Source organism: Ptychodera flava, chromosome 4, assembly GCF_041260155.1.
Source record: "Ptychodera flava strain L36383 chromosome 4, AS_Pfla_20210202, whole genome shotgun sequence".
Taxonomy (NCBI): domain Eukaryota; kingdom Metazoa; phylum Hemichordata; class Enteropneusta; family Ptychoderidae; genus Ptychodera; species Ptychodera flava.
The window spans coordinates 49,103,840-49,121,080 of NC_091931.1; the positions used below are offsets into that span (position 1 = coordinate 49,103,840).

The 17,241-nt window shown below is 37.3% G+C and overlaps 2 protein-coding genes across 3 annotated transcripts in view; both read left to right on the top strand.

Annotated features, from left to right (window-relative positions):
• The window catches only part of LOC139132057 (inverted formin-2-like), a 41,906-nt gene extending 39,574 nt beyond the window's left edge, over positions 1–2,332 (top strand). The window contains exon 15 of one of the 2 annotated variants that reach the window (XM_070698445.1): positions 256–417. In XM_070698445.1, coding sequence (XP_070554546.1) covers positions 256–315 — 60 coding nt within the window. In that variant the 3' untranslated portion in view covers positions 316–417. Of the gene's footprint in view, positions 1–255 lie in introns of both variants that reach the window. The other variant, XM_070698446.1, reaches the window with a different exon arrangement.
• Positions 2,333–7,908: 5,576 nt separating this feature from the next.
• LOC139132055 (inverted formin-2-like) overlaps positions 7,909–17,241 on the top strand; it is a 32,467-nt gene continuing 23,134 nt past the window's right edge. Inside the window, exons 1-3 of the mRNA XM_070698443.1 lie at positions 7,909–7,930; positions 14,032–14,473; positions 15,785–15,900. Of these exons, the coding sequence (XP_070554544.1) occupies positions 14,068–14,473; positions 15,785–15,900 (522 nt within the window). The 5' untranslated portion in view covers positions 7,909–7,930; positions 14,032–14,067. The remainder of the gene's footprint in view (positions 7,931–14,031; positions 14,474–15,784; positions 15,901–17,241) is intronic.

The window sequence follows — 17,241 nt, forward strand, 5'->3', positions numbered from 1 at the left end:
TCTGGGAAAATAGTGAACAAATCAACTGAGAATATGTTTAAATATATACCGGTCATTTAAAAAATTCCGCTCGGGATAAATCATGAAATAATGAGGCTGACATAAACTTCAACACTGACATTTAAAATGTCTTTTCTTCGGAAATGGGCTTATTGCACTAATTTCATATTACACTGCATGACACTGCATATTTCTCCAAGTCAAAGAGACAAAGTATTCTTCTAATGTTCTGTAATGTTTCATTCTAATTTTCAGGGGTTTCAAAAGAGCGACAAAATATACTCCTACAAAAGAATGGATGACGTCCTGTGCTAACTGAATAGTAGAGGAAAAGTACGAAGAGTACTGATGAAGGCCCCACGGCAGCAATGATAGGAAACAGTACTTTGGAACATCTCTTTAAAAAGCAAAATCAAGTACAACAGAAGTATGCTCATAGATATTTAAGAATGAATAAGTCCTTCAAACATGTAATTTTTCTCATTCCCATTCTTCTGTGTCAGTTGTTGATCAAATTATGATTACACTTTCAGAGTTTTGAACTTAAAGAAGGGCTGAAATACAAATACATCATGTTGGATAATTGTGTATGATCTTGCATGGTGCAATGCGATAGAGCTCAGACTGTAAGACAAGAAAGTGAGTAAAATGAAAGGAACAATTTATGGTCTGATTTGAGAAAGTCAGGTATAAGGATACAACGATAGACTAAGTGCATAATACTTTCTTTAAAAGCGATATCGGCCAGTTTCAATTTGAGATTAACTCTGCATTAGAAAGTTAACTGTCACAATTTGATGTAATTATGCACTTAGCATTTTACATACACTTTATAATTTTTAATGACTGCAGGCTTAGCCTCACACGTTTTAAGACAACTGAATTTAGTTTTCTTAGATCAAAAAGAACATGTAACCCAAGCTTGAATTAACCAATGGCAAGCAAATCATCTAACCAAGATGAATCTTAGAGTCAAACCTCTTGTTAAACAATTGCAAATCTACCAGGACCAGAAAGCTGGATACATTTCAGAGTTTGTAACCTATATGTTATGCGAGAATTTCATATGCTGAATTACTTAAAAGTTTTTGTTAATATATCCTAGCATCGTAAGTCTGTAATAGAGTAAACGACTGTAGCGTACGTAAATATGTAAGCTTCTATTGCTGCAAAAGTTCTACTTTAAGAAAATTGTGTTCTGTATATTAAACACAGTTTCTCTTACATCGAAATATCCAGTGTTAAATTGTCACTGACAATTATATTTTAGTCCCGAGCAAATTCAATTTGTGTGATCAACAACTGTTTTCATTGCATTTCGTTACAAGAGGAGCGTTGTGTTTGTTTGATGAACATGTAGTGCTTTAATATTCGGAAGATATAAGTATTTTTATAAAATCACATTGAACATTTTAAGAAGATTCAAATAAGTGCCGAGTAAATAGATAGTGGCTGGGTCTTGAAAAGACCGCCTTCAAAGTCCTTCCTGCATAGTCAGTTCTCTCAAAGATGTTGATCAGAAAGAAATATCAAAATCTAAGAAAAGATTACTCATTTCAACAGTAACTATTCCTTTTTGATAGAACATTTACAACTTATGTACTAGTACTTTATCGTTTCAAGTATTTTACACATAGTAAATATCAACCATTCATTACTCAAGAAACTTAGCCCGGGACATGAATCCGTGCTGCGAAAAGTCTGAGAATGATAGCAAAAATAAATAACTTTCTTATAAAAAATTTACTTCAAAGATGCACCTCGCAAAAGATGACATTCCTACTTGATGTCAATTTCCTAACCAGACACGCATGAGTTTATGCCTTTAATGGCAATTTATAGGTGCACAATATCTAGGGCGACTGCATCCTCATTAACAATCTCATGTGATTTAAGGATAGGGATCTTTGACAGTTGATTTCAAATTCGAATCCTTCATTTTATTGTAACACTGGGCTTTGAAATGTGGTAAAGATGGACACAGGCTAGACTAGAGTTCTCATATTGTATCAAATGTCTTTCATTACCGCCAACTTTCAGACAAGAGATAAACTTCCTGATGTGCATCTTTAAAATGGTAGCAGTCACAGAGCGCCCTCATCGACTAAATATCACTATGTCTCTAAGCGACCATTGCATAATCTGATGGTCTATTGATTGTTTCCAATGTTCCCCTTGCAATGATAGTTTTATATGATAGGATGTAGGATGATAGTTTTAGCTGACATTTATTTCATGAATTCAGACAGTTTTTAAATGTCGACCTTTGAACTTACGTTTCTTCAATGTATTAGAATAAAAACAAGGGAAAACTCTTCCTTATAGTTGTGAATGATTTCTGTATTATAGCTCCCCTATCGCATTTAATTCCCCTGATGGACCGTCAATCAATCCTTTTCCGTATTCCCTTGATGGTGGGCCAGCGGAATGTATGCCTTGGATTCTACTGGGTATTGTGGTGATAAGTGGTTATATATTTTGTTACTTTAATCATGTTACTATGCCAACATAATCAGTATTCATCCTAGCTGGGAACAAAGTTGTTGCATGAACTGTGAAGTGGATTTTGTGAATGAAGGGAATAGGCAGTAGAGGAGAGTCAAGTGAAGACGGGCAGTGAACATTGCCGATGGATACTAGGCGCTACATAAACAGGCAAGTCTGGCGCATTTTATAGAAGCTTTTTCATAATATAACTTTATAATTTTACCTTCAGTAGACTTACCTCTCTCATTGAGTGCGACGCATGATCTGCAAACGCAAACACTTTTGTCCACAGCCCAACTTGCTGATTGACCAGTAAGGATTGACGTGACCATATTGTGTTGGGGATTAAGTACGAGTAAGCGGTCTTTGTGACGTTGAGGAGGATTTAAGTGAAACTAATGAGGAGAAAAAAGGTACTGGTGTTTCCAAATGTGAGAATGTGAGATATGGCATATCTTTTAGTGATTTGTGACGATTTGAATACATAAAGGACGAATTTTGGCCTCGACAAAAGTTTTCACATTAAGAACAGCGATCAATTCAGTACGTTTCCAATATTGGCCAGTGCATCAGCCGGCAGGAAAATGCCAACACACTGGTCAGAACTACAACATTATGAAACACTAGAAGTAGTACAGGCAAGTCATCTTCACTTCGTCTGTAACTTTATTAGAGTTGATAAACTCACCAGAATATCTATAGACTTAGCCCTCGAAAGTGAATAAAACCATATACCACTTATCGAAAAGTATTATGAAAGAGCATGCGGTTACAGTCAGCCTTGGTCTCTTACGTACCCCTTTAATTTCAATTAAAACCTTTTCACCGCGTCTTGAATACGACGTATGACTTCTACAGAAGAGTTAAAGAACAGACGCCCTTTTTCTCCTGTACTAGCAGTGAAGAAAAACTATACCATTTATTTTACTCATGTAAATTCTCTGACACCTGCAACGAGTTTTGTGATTTCTGCAAGAGTCTCGGTTTCTTGTAATGAGATAGCCTTCTAATGTACGTTTTGGAGACACATTGGCTCAAGACATTTATAATTACCTCATACTTGCTGCAAAATGATTTATTTTTGCAATGAAAATGTTAAGGAAACCATCATATGCTCTGTATTTGCTACAAGTCAAACACAATTACCACCTACAGTGCGAATTACTCTCAGAACGACAAGCTTAGACTGGAAACGCTTTTTTGTAAATGAATAAAAATACTACAGACGATGAATAACAAAGGAGAACAGTAGTGATACAGCTTTCTTACAAGCACTGTAACCATTCTATAAATTAATTTTCAGATCTAATACCTTGTGTATTTCAGCTTATGTTTAACCCTTTGAGCGCCAAAGTCAATTTTTTGTCACCCTTATAAATAAACCCCAGTCGATTCTTTTTAATTTTTGTCAAAATTTTGATAATATACTGAAGCCAATGAAATGTGATGTCCATTTGATTCAAAATTACCAAAAATATTACAGAAATATTCATTGAAATTGGTGAAATGTTGCACTAAAAGTTTGGTGGGAAACATTATAGCACTCAAAGGGTTAAAGCTTGGTTTTTCTGTGTAACTGCGGTACCATGTATTGACTAATTTTATCTCAAAAACTGGGATGCATTGAGAAGGTATAGTAAAACAGCAAACTAGCAACTGTCTCATACTAGTTTTTCCTTAAGAATATGCTGGTCTACCTCTTGAAATTGTCCATAAACTTTTGAATGAAAGTAATTTCGACACATATCAAGTGGTGGGAATAACACTTACAATCGCCCGGATATGCAAGCAGTGAAGGCTTCGTGTTCATTAATTATTATCGAATCTGATAGCTGTGAGACAATCGATTCTCTGGAAATCAATTTCATAAAAAGACAAAAAACACGATTGGAACTAATTTGGGATGGTAAAGTTATGCCGATTTAATCTACCAATGTAATGGGATAATTATATTTTCATATTTTTCAAATTTCTCAAAAGTGTTAGGTGCAGTGAAGCTGAATGTTGCAATATTACAAATTACTCATAAAAACAAGTGTGTAACTTATAAAGAAAAGCAGACGAGCTTACATTTACAGGTTACAACGACCTTACTTCACCATCCAATTATCCTAAATTAGTTAATCACAACATGACGTATTGGACAAAGTAAGAGTGGTTCCTTGCAAATCGTACGGCAGCATAAACTAAAACATTTCATGATGCGGGCTGGCAAGGGATGACACTTGAAACAGTAAGTGTTTAAAATATGAACAGGTGTTTCGTCCTTTGTTTTAGAGGATCAGAAGGAGAAGTGTGATTTGTTATAAGCATGAGAACAAATGTATTATAATTCGTTTTGAGGTAAAGTTGGCAAGCACGTTAAACCATTACAATAAACAAAACCTGGCATATCAAACTGAGTGCATATGCCATTCATCCGCTGACACGCTACTATGTTCTCGTTCCGAAACTTAACAAGTTTGAGAAAACTTTATGGTAGCACCACTCTAAAGTTTTGATAATTAATAACATCAGCAAGCTATGAATATTTGACAAAATGATGAACGGGTAACCACTTCCACATCCCAAACTCAGCCTCTACCCAGCCCCTTTAGACTCTGCTGACCTAGTAATATCATTAATGGTGAGCTCGAACCCTATCAGATAGGCTTCTGCTTGTACTTGATGAATACATTTTTTGGTATGCTATAAAGAACTGAGTGATATGAATATAGTGTCTTTGTTCTTCACATATTACAAAATAAGACCGGTGTGCGATATGTCAATTTCGTAGAAATCAATTTGAAAGGAACATACTTAGGACTAAATTGACACGATCAAAACGGTTAATCCAAAGCGAAATAATTCGCTGTTTACTGAAATATGCGCATTGCTAGTGAAATTGTTGTCAATACTTTAACAAAAGACTCGATAATGAAAATCAGTCTATTTCGGCTCAATGACTTAACATACCATTGTTTGTTAAATCTGCAATGTTCGCATAAGCTCCACACGGCGAGGCGAAAATTAAATAAATCTGTCGTGAAGGAAAGGCACTCTTTTTTGCTTACGTGACCTGATATGCTTTCGCTTGATAAAATGGGCGCGATTTGCGCATGCTCGATATGGTGAGGAGGAGAAAGTTCCACAGGTAAGACATAACTTCAGTTTCTTTTTGACCAATAATTTTCAACCTGAAGTGTGTTATAAAAAGTTGTCCTTTGGATCGTATTAATGCTGTAATATCCCAGTAAAAACTTTGCCATACACCGTTTAGTCAAACGCCGATCACCTTCTCTAAGCAATTATTTTTTCTACTTAAAAAGCTCAGCTTTACTTTCGTGCGATCTTATATGGCGGTAATGGGTCATATGGTATAGACGGTAGCTATATAATCACGACATGCCTTACATGTTTTAAACTACATTAGAATGGCTCCTTGGAAGGAGAAGAGTGATTTGTGTACAGTTATGTACAATTACACTCAACAAGTGAAGTCAGTACGTTTGTGAATAGAAGTCACATACTGAGGTCATTCTACGGTCTAACTTTTCAATAGAACAAGGATGAGTTATAGTTGTTTTTTGGTGTATTAGGTCAGGTGTTGAAACATTCCACGGATTCAGACAACATGTGTTTGTTGTCCTGCTTACATTCGTATTCATCGAATCGATGCTACACGCATGACTGATTTACATTTTCTTTTATTGCATTCACCTTAAAGACTTTACAACGTTTTAACCTTACATTGGTTCTTATATAAATCACATTAATATTAATAAACTCACGTCCGTGAAGACTGGTTTATTCTTTCACATGTATTTGCTACTAACAGCTTATCTATTTATGAATTAATCCAATTATCAAGTGCTTCATTACTGTCATGGTTTTTTAGTCTGAATCTGGCAAATGTATTCGTTGTGAGATTAAAACCATTTCAAAAAACAAAACTTGGCTTACCAAACTGAGTGCATATGCCGTTATCCGGTCGACACGTTACCATGTTCTTGTTACAATGGGAGCATCACTCTAAAGTTTTGATAATTAATAATATCCGCATGCTATGAATATTTGACAAAATGATGAACGGGTAACCACTTCCACATCCCGAACTCAGCCTCTACCCTGCCCCTTTAGACTATGTTGACCTAGTGATATCATTAAATTTGAGCTCGAACCCTATCAGGTGGGCTTCTGCTTGTTGATGAATACATATTTTGGTATGCTATAAAGAACTGAGTGATATAAATCTAGTGCCTGCTTATGAATGTGAATGTAAAGTCTACATATACCTATCGAAATCATCCATAAATTAGAATAGAAGTGATTTTTGAAGAATAATGCAATATCACGATGAAGATGGTATTCAGCTGGAGTTGTCAACAGCGAATTTGCTCTTCAAATATTACAAAGTAAGACGGTACTCCGCCTCAAAGTTATTGGACTCCGCATCCTCTGATACCGAAACTTACTGTACGACGAAACTCCATAGGTTACAGACGTAGGTGTACAGTAATAGTATTGATTCATGCTTAGTAATAAGAAAGAATAAAATAGAATTCATTGTTACTTGCTATCAGTAGGACCACTACGTATTGCGAACACAATACACACAAAAACCCAGTTTAACCTCTGATGAAAACAGTTCACACACGCTATGTCAGACTCGGACTTGTATAGATTTTCTGTTTTAATTTGTAAAAAAGTGGATATAAATTGGCAATTTTTACGAGCCAATGGACGATGCACTTTGGGCTGCGGAACACAACTGGAGAGCTGCAACCTATTCAATTAGAGAATAAACGAGTAATAATTAAAAATTTTAATCTCCAATTTCGCTGGTAACATGTCGATTAACATGGCGAGGTATACCAGAGACCTCAGGTTCGAAATTACCACAACTTATTCGTTTAATTTTCATTATCATCGTGTCAACCAAATATTACATAAGAAAACTCGCTGCTGACTTTGCATGTAAGAGTGGGCAAACTATTTTCACCACCTTTGTTCGTGTAACCTAGTCCAACGCGTATAAAAAATAATTTGCATACAGTCACGAGTTTTTGGTTCTGCTTCCTGTTCATGCAACAAGTGCGCAACAAGTGGAAATCGATTTAAAAAGAACATACTTAAAACCAAATTTAAGTCACATCTAAATGCAAAAATAGTGGTATTCTTAAATGCACGCACTGCTTATGGAATCTTTTGTCAGCATTAGAACAAAACAACCGTGAATAATATACAAAGAATGAAATACAGTCTATTTCGGTTCCATGACTTGGTATCACATTGTTTGTTAAAATCGTAGTCTCTGCACAAGCTCGATAGGGCGAGGCGAAGATTAAAACAAAGGTGTCCTGAAGCGTGTCTATTTCGATTATATGGCCTTACATCCTATCGTTAGTTAAATTCGACGTGTTTTGCGCATGCTCAATTTCGAGAGAAGGAGAAAGTTTCACAGGTAAGACACAACTTCAGTTTCTTTTTCAACAATAATTTCTGACGTGCAGTATACCATGAAAAGAATGCTTTAGATCGTTTTGGTGCAATAATGTCTCAGTAACCGCTTTGCTATAGGTAGGGGTATTCGGTACGCCATGTATGTCCACCTCACTTTCGAGCGACCTTACGTGGCGGCAACGGGTTATACGGTGTAGACGATAGCTACATAATCACGATATTACATACAAGACTACATAAGAATGGCTCCATGTACGTCATATGGCACGACTTACTAATTATGTTTCTTGATGCGAGCTGACAGTTGATTGCGTCACTGAAATCGTAGATTAGTGTCTGAAATATGAACAGGTGTGTTTTGTGTTTTGTGTTTGAAGGATCATGAGGAGTCTGATTTGTTACAAGTAAGCACAATGACGCTCAACAAAGTCAAGCCAGTATGTTTGTGAAAAGAAGTCACCCATTTGAGGTCATGCTGGGGTCTAACTTTTCAAGAGAACAAGGATGAGTTATAGTTGGTTTTGTTGTAAGTGTGTCAGGTGTTGAAACATTCCACTGTTGTCCTGCTTACATATGTATTCATCGTACCGATTATATTCGGATGGTGTGTACATTTTTTTGTAGCAGTTACCTTAAAGACATTTGGATTATAACGATTTAACCTTACAGTGGTTCTTGTTTGAATCATATTTATTTTAACAAACTGGCGTCCGTGAAGACCGATTTCTTCTTCTTGCACACGTATTTCCTACTAACAGCTTATCTTATTTTTGAATCAATCTAATTATCGAGTGCTTCATTAATATCATGGCTGATTAGTATGTTCTTGTTCCGAAACCTATAATAAGTTTAATAGAAAACGTAATGGTAGCACCACACTAAAGATTTGATAACTAATTATATCCTTTTGCTATGAATATATGTCAAATTCAGGAAGGGGTTACCACTTACACACCCTGAACTCGGCCTCTATCAACCCCCACCCCCACCCTTTAGACTCTGCTAACAGAATAATATCATTAATGGTGAGCTCGAACCCTATCAGGTAGGTCTCTGCTGGTATTTGATGAATACGTTGTTATGCTATAAAGAACTGGATGACAGGAATATGTTGTGTGCTTATGAATATAAATATGCAGTCAACATATACCTCTCGAAATAGTCCATAAATTGGAAGCGAAGTGAATTTTGAAGAATAACACAATGATATGTTGAAAATGGTTGTGAGCTTGAATTGTCAACAGCGAATCTGCCCTTCACATATTACAAAATTACACAGGTGCGCGACAAGTCAGTTCTCTTTAAATCAATAATTGAATAGAATATATTTAGAATCAATTTGACCATATTAAAATCCAAAGCAAAGCAATTAGTGGTGTCCTTAAATACGCGCACTGCTTGTGGAATTGTTGTCAGTATCATAACAAAATCGATACTGAAAAACCGTCTATTTCGATTCCACGACATAACATAACATTAATTGTTAAAATAGCGATGTTTGCATGAGCTCGATGTGGTTTGATGGACAATAAAATAAATCTGCCATGAAGGAAAGGCTGCCTTTTTCGCTTACATCCTAATGTTTGATAAAATGGGCGTGATTTGCGCATACTTGATATGGTGAGTAGGAGATAGTTTGGTAAGTAAGACACAACTTCAGTTACGTTTTGAACAAAAATGTCTGACCTAAAGTGTTTTGTTAAGAGCCCCAACTCCCGTATAAAAGCGCGAGAACCTACGAGAGTGGTCATAATGGTGGGATATTCAAACGTACTCGGTGCGCTCTGGACGTCGTCAATAAAAACCGTTAATTTAGAAATCTACCGATTAATTTTTTTCTTGGAAATTGAGGGATATGTGTATAAGTATTTGGAGCACAATATGCTTGGTTTCTGACGAAATTAAATTTGAAATGACGTCTGGAACCAGGAAAAGGATAAAATATTTGCCGGTAATATCGCCGGTATAACGTTCGATGTTCAGTTTGAATCTGCATGATTGACATGATATGCAAATTGCAAATGAGTCATTAGCGATACGTTGTTTACTTTTTACGTACGTAGCGTTGATTGTTCAACGCGGGGTACCGAAAGATACAAACGCACACACACTCTGTATAATAAATACATGCAAACACATTTGATTCGGTAGTTCTCTTTTTGGAAAATTTGTTGGTCCTGAAAAGGACCGTTTTCATTTACGTTGGCCTACCTGAGCCGTACATTTTACAGACAGGAAGGCCTATACTGTCATTTTATGCCCGACATAAAGTACGTCTGGTATGTTCGGGTTGAGACCACGGACAAGTTACTTAGTACCAGCACAAATTCTGGCATAATCTCTCACTTTGTCTACACTGTCTGTATATCTTCTGTCTTCTTTTCAAATTTCAAGTTTTACCCTCGAGTCAACGTACTGTTGAAAGCGCAATCATCGCAATGCGATATGCGTAACTATCGCTTACGCTTAGTTGTTTCCAAAAGTGACATACGTTTTCTTTCCCGATCTAAAGCCGTGCATGCCTATGTAACACAAACAAGTAGCCTCCGGAATCCAATGTGCTGACAAAACCGGGATTTTTTTGACGCCTGCTATCGCCTTCGGCATATTCGGTCGTCACTGCTGGGTCACTTATGCTGATCAGACGTCGAGTTGACAAACGTCGCGTGCGGCAACTGACGTCACGGCCTGGCAGCTGAGGTCACGTACAATATCAGTCCCATAAGTTCCACTCAAATGTCCATGCTCGATCCCCATCACAGCTAGCTCCAATTCATTCCTGGCAAAGAAAATTCCCGAAGCTACCTCTAGTGCTCATCAGTGACCGCTATCTTCATAAAGCCAGTTGACATAGTGTGATTAGCAGTCTGACTCTGACTACCACGCGTTTGTAATGAACTAGTATCGCGACTGCGTGGAGAGTGTAGAAGTGCAAGTGCACTCGATTTTGGCGGGATCGCGTTCAAAGTAGCGAAATACTAGAACTCACCATTTTATAAGGAGGGATGAACATTGAAATGAATACTCCGAGAGATCATGCGATCACTTTATTCTGATTTTATTTTAGGTGATTAAATATTAACAGGTTTGATTTCTAAAATAAGTATTTTTCAGAAGCTTTTTGAAATAATCATAAGACAACAAATCGACACCACATTTCATTTCGGTCACCATAAAACTTGTAATCGAAGCCGGGGGAATAGTCGTCGGTACCCTCCCATCCGCGACAGCGCCGAGTTCATGAGACAACGAAATTTTGAAAAGGAAACTACAACTACCATCCAAGAACTGCGGAAAACTACGTTTTATAATGGAGACACAGCCCTGCCTCGCTAAACTAAGGTCGAATAAGGAAAGGATTGTTTGTAAGACAAAAGCTCTACAAAATTTGGTAGACGACTCGGCCGTTGAGCATTGTGGTAAATGTCCAACGTCGTCCATTGAAATAACCACACTCGATAAATTTGGACATCTAGTAGGCGAATTTGCTGTTCTTCAGAACTGTTTTGATTTTTTCCCGTTCTTTCCTGAAATGCGGCATTTCTAGGACGGCGTTTGGACAAAACGATGCTTCATTTATATCAAGGCAAATACGACTCTGCAATCAAGACTCCCTGCAAGACCGAGGAAAACTCCGATAATAGATCCCGTGGCAGAAAAACTACTGGTTGGATTTCTGCATCGTTTACCCGTATACAAAGATGCGGATAGCTATTGCCACTGCCATGATATGCATTATGTTGAATCATTCAAAAACGCGCAGAATACAATGACAAACGCTTCGTTTTTGGACGAGAAACATATAAATACCATGACGCACGAGATCTAAGGAGTGTCGATCGATCGATCGCCTGGCAACGTCATCACGGTTTGTACAAATCCGAGGCGACGCCGCGCCGAACCTCTGCTCCAGTAAGACTTCGAAAAAGTCTATGTTCAAGACAAACCTATGGGGAAATGAGTGGATGTATCGTATGGAAAGTAAACCGTAAAATTGGGTGAAAATAGTATACGTAAAGTCACCGTGCAGTCGATGTTTACATTATGTGGAGTGCGCGTTCTATTTTGGAGGTGTTCAACCAGCTGTTTTAATTTGCTACTTTTTGTTCACAAAGATACCATATTAGTTATGTTTTGCTCCGCCCATTTTTATCGATTTTTCTCGGTAGGGCCCTACCGAGAGTTACCGGTTTAAGAGGTACCCTTTGGATGGTATTCATGCAGTCCCAGTAAAAGCTTTGTCACACACTGTTTAGTCAACCGCGTATCGCCTTCTCTAAGCAATGCTTTTCCATTCTATTTAAAAGGTCAGCCTTACTTTTGTGCGATCTTATGTGGCGGTAATGGGTCATATGGTATAGACGGTAGCTATATAATCATGACATGCCTTACGTGTTTTAAACTACATTAGAATGGCTCCTTGGAAGGAGAAGAGTGATTTGTGTAAAGTTATGTAGAATGACACTCAACAAGTGAAGTCAGTATGTTTGTGAATAGAAGTCACCCACTGAGGTCATGCTAGGGTCTAACTTTTCAATAGAACAAGGATGAGTTATAGTTGTTTTTGTATATTAGGTCAGGTGTTGAAACATTCCACTGATTCGGACAACATGTGTGTGTTGTCCTGCTCACATTTGTATTTATCGAACCAATACTATTCGCATGACTAATAGCAAATTTGCTCTTCGTATTACAAAATAAGACAGGTACACGGCAATCAATTTGAAAGGAATATATTTAGAACTAAACTGACCCGATCATAATCCATAGCAAAAGAATTCAGTTTCCTTAAATGCGCGCATTGCTTGTGGAATTGTTGTCAGTACTATACAAAAAACAGTCGATAATGAAAAAACATCTATTTCGATTCCACGACATAACATAACATAACATTGTTTGTTAAAATCGCACTGTTTGCATAAGATTCATATGGTGAGGCGGAAGTTACAATAAATCTGTCGTGAAGGAAAGGCTGTCTATTTCGCTTACATGACCTTACACCCTATAGTTTGATAAAATGGGCGTGATTGGCGCATGCTCGATATGGTGAGGAGATAGTTTCACAGGTAAGACACAACTTCGGTTTCGTTTTGAAAAAAAATATTTTCTGACAGAAAGTGTGTTAGAAAGAGATGTGCTTTGGATCGTATTGATGCAGTAGTATCGAAGTAAAAGCTTTGCCATACACCGTTAAGTCAAAATGCCTATCACCTTCTCTAAACAATGTTGTTTTCTACTTTAAAAGGTCAGCCTTACTTTTGTGCGATCTTATGTGGCGGTAATGGGTCATATGGTATAGACGATAGGTATATGCCGTACATGTATTAAACTATGTTTACAATGGCTCCTTGGGAGGAGAAGTGTGATTTGTTATCAGCACAATGACGCTCGATAAAGTGAAGACAGTACGTTTGTGAATAGAAGTCACCCACTGAGGTCATGCTGAGGTCTAACTTTTCAATAGAACAAGGATGATTATTGTTTGTTTTTATTGTAGTATGCCAGGTCACTCCCTATCTATGACAATGTGTGTTGTCCTACTTACATCTTTATTCATCGAACCGATGCTATTTGCATGACTAATTTACATTAAATTTTCTTTTATTGCATTCAACTTAAAGACATTTGGTTATAACGTATAAACCTTACATTATAGATATTATAATATCATATAGGGCCCAGCTCTTGGTGTCGCGCCAGAGGTTAAGATTAGAAATTTTATTTCCATCTGAAGATGCACAGTCGATTGACTCATGATAAGTAATCAGAAAGAACAAAATACAACTTGCTATATACATCAGTAGGACCACTACGCATTGCATAAATAATAAATTCAAACACCCAATTTACTATCTCAGGTTCAACTACCACAAAAAATTAGCATCATAACTTATTCATTCAATTTTAATTATCATCATGTCAACCAAATTTTACACAAAAGAAATTGCCGATGATGTTGCATGTAAGAGTTGGCAAACTGTTGAAACCCAGCCTAATAAAAGCCCAATAAAATAGTTTGCATACAGTTGAGTTTTGGTTCTGCTTTCTGTTCATGCAACTTCAACATTGGCTGACAATACAATTTTTACCCTTTATTGTTAGTGCAGAACGTCGGCGACGGCTTGACGCAGGACAGCCATGAATGACAAAGAAGACTATGACTTTGTAGATCAATTGACTAAAATTGAACAAGAGACGCCAGAGTTCGGAGAAAGAGATGGCGACGTCGTTGAAGACGGTGACCCAACGAGCTATATCAGAGTAATCTGTGACAGTACATCTCCACAAGACTTTGACAAGCTGAAAACCCGACTGGCCAAGTGCACTCCAGAATGGATGGACCAGTTCCTACAACTAGATGGACTGGAGTTGCTGTTGGAAGCACTCGAAAAAGTCGGTGACCGGAAACCATTCAAAACTGAGGACGCCTTCCTTCAGTTTGAATGTGTTCAATGCATCAAAGCTGTTCTCAATTCGAAAAATGGTATAGAGTTTATCATAGAAAACAGAGAAATCAAGCATCACAGCAGAACATTGGCATTCGGTAAGTCAATCTTGACATTCGGTAAATTAATCGCCTAGAAATAGTATAAAGAGTTGTCAGGATTTGAAGATAAGTTGTTGTCAGTGTTAACGATTTCACTGCATTTTTATTCGGTTTCTCGCCCTAGTATGCGCCATTATTTAGACCCGATGAAACTATTTTTCTACTTAAAGCGAAACATTTCCAAACTCTTGACCTAAGTTATAAATAATGCAGTTTAAATGAGAAAGGATATATTTTACTGCTTACTAAAATAAACTGAAGCATTGACGTAGAAGCGATGTTCGCTTCTGCTTCTGTCTCCGTAACTGAAGTTGGGCAACTTCTGCCAAAAGCCATCTTTCACTGTACTTTGTACACTGGACACTTGGTGTGGTTAACGAAACAATTGAATAATTTAAAAATGGCTGTCACGCGGTAGAACCTTTATCCACCACTTGTCATGGTTACGTTAAATTGTTCAACTTTTGTTTGGCATGAAACCAGCCATGAATATAATATTTGAAATGTATCGTAGACAAATGGAATTGTAAAGTCAAATGCAGCGCGTGCATAACTTTATGTAATGTAGGAATGTGTAGCGATAATACCGCAGATGCTCACCAGTCGCCTTGTCAACAGGTACACTAGATTGTGTGGCAGTACATGCGTTGGCCCCAATACAGAGCAGTGTATCGACAATGTTCTCTTGAATGGCCTGTGCCCCATACACGACACGGCATTGAATAACGTATTTGAGGTGCACTTGGTATTTTACGTACACATATTCGTTTCCACCAATTCATTAGATTGTCCCACTTGATCACCAAACCATATTCGGTACACTTTAAGGACACTGGGCCCAGCCTTCTATTTGGCAACATCCAACAACAGGTTCTTTTATTCAAATGGGGTCTATAAAGCTCTATGGAGCAACCTGAGCCCCTGGAATTATATTGATTGTAACATTGTTGAGTATGGGCAAAGTCTAGCTTGAAATAGTCCGCCATTAAGATAAACATCTTGTACACCTGATTAATCTTGTTTAAAATTAGCAAAGCCTAAACTAACGTAGGACTTTTGAACAATAATTTATGATGCATAAGTGTAAAATCATCTGCAGTAGAGTCCTCACTCCACTGTCTTGGTAAAATGTATGAAGAAGGCTTCTGCAAAAGGTGCACATTACTAGTAAATACTAATTACGTAATTTGATGTATTCCTGTCACATTCTACTCAAGAAATGTTCACACTAACGCTCACATTAAAGGATTTTGTTATAAAGTTCACAAAATTATAATATTGCTCATTCCTACTTCACTTTATTTTCAGCGTTGGATTCTTTTGATGTGCCAACAAAGAAAATGGTGTTTGAAATCTTATCAGCCCTGTCGGTGTACTCTATCGATGGTTGTGGCATGGCTATAGATGCATTGGAATTCTACAGGGTAATCAGATTAATGTTTGCTAACTACTTGCAATGCAGTAATATAAAGCATACAAAATAAATCAGAGTTTTATAAGCCCGTAAAGAACTGCAATTTATTGCAGCGAGGGAACAAGATTGATCCTTGACCCTTCCTGTGAAATGCGTTATACGCTTGAAAAACACCATTTCTCATTATTCAGTGGACAAATAAAAGAAAGATCAAAGGTCAAACATGCATTATCAGGAATGATTGTCTTTTAAATTGTTCTATTCAATCATTGATGGCCATGTTAATGCATAAATAGTCAACACATGGCTCGTATGTTCAGAGGGACATACTGTAGAAATAAAGGGAAACGCGCTGACAATTAACATCAATTACTGGGAAAGAGTGAGAGAAAAGCTTAAACGTAATGGGCAATTGCAAGATGCAGCCTAGACTGAAAGATCCGTCGCTCGAGGGCGCTCTCTACGCTCCCCCTTCTTGAGGAGAGTTTAGAGTGCTTTCGAGCGACGGATCTTTCAGTGTAGGTGGAGCCAAGAATGTGAAGTTGTGATGTCATACACAGTTGCAGGGGCGTAGGAAGCACTTCACGGTTGGGCGGGGGGGGGGGGGCAAAGGTAACCTATATTCTTGTGATGAATGAATTACGATCTAAAATTTGCATATATGAATAAATTAAAATATTAAATCATAGACGAATAAATTAAAATAATTAAAACAGGCCAAAACCAATCTAAATAGTAAAAATGTACTGAAAGCACCATTACTTTCACATACGGCAATGTCTCAATATTTGTGCTTTTATGTATTAGGACGTGTAAAGAAAATTGTTTGTTTGCTGTCCTTGGATTTTTGAAAAACCTACAAGCTAGCCAGCAAAACAAAAACAAAAAACAAACAAACACTAGATCAATCGCATAAACTTTAACTTTCCCATCGGTTTATGGGTCACAAGTATGAAAAATCATCTGTTACATTTAACAATGCAGTGCTTCTTATGCTCTTCATTAAGCACGTTGAAAGCAATGCTTGGAAACAAAGGTTATATTTGTATAAGTACAACAAGCATACTTAGAGTTAGGTGACTGTGAGTCTGAACAAAAATTCCATAATAAACAATGGCAATAAACACTATACCAGTACATAGGCCCTAGTGTACCACATGTACAGTGTGATAGTAATCAACTGGATGTGTTACGCAGATCTATAGTTTGTCTCTGACGGAGGTTTATGCACTAGGTAGTCATAGGCAAGAGTAAAACTAAAATAACAAGATCTCGAAACAGATGTATGATAACTCTGATATCATGATCACATTTTTTATAGCTCCGACAAGGGTTTAAGTGGCCAAGGGCA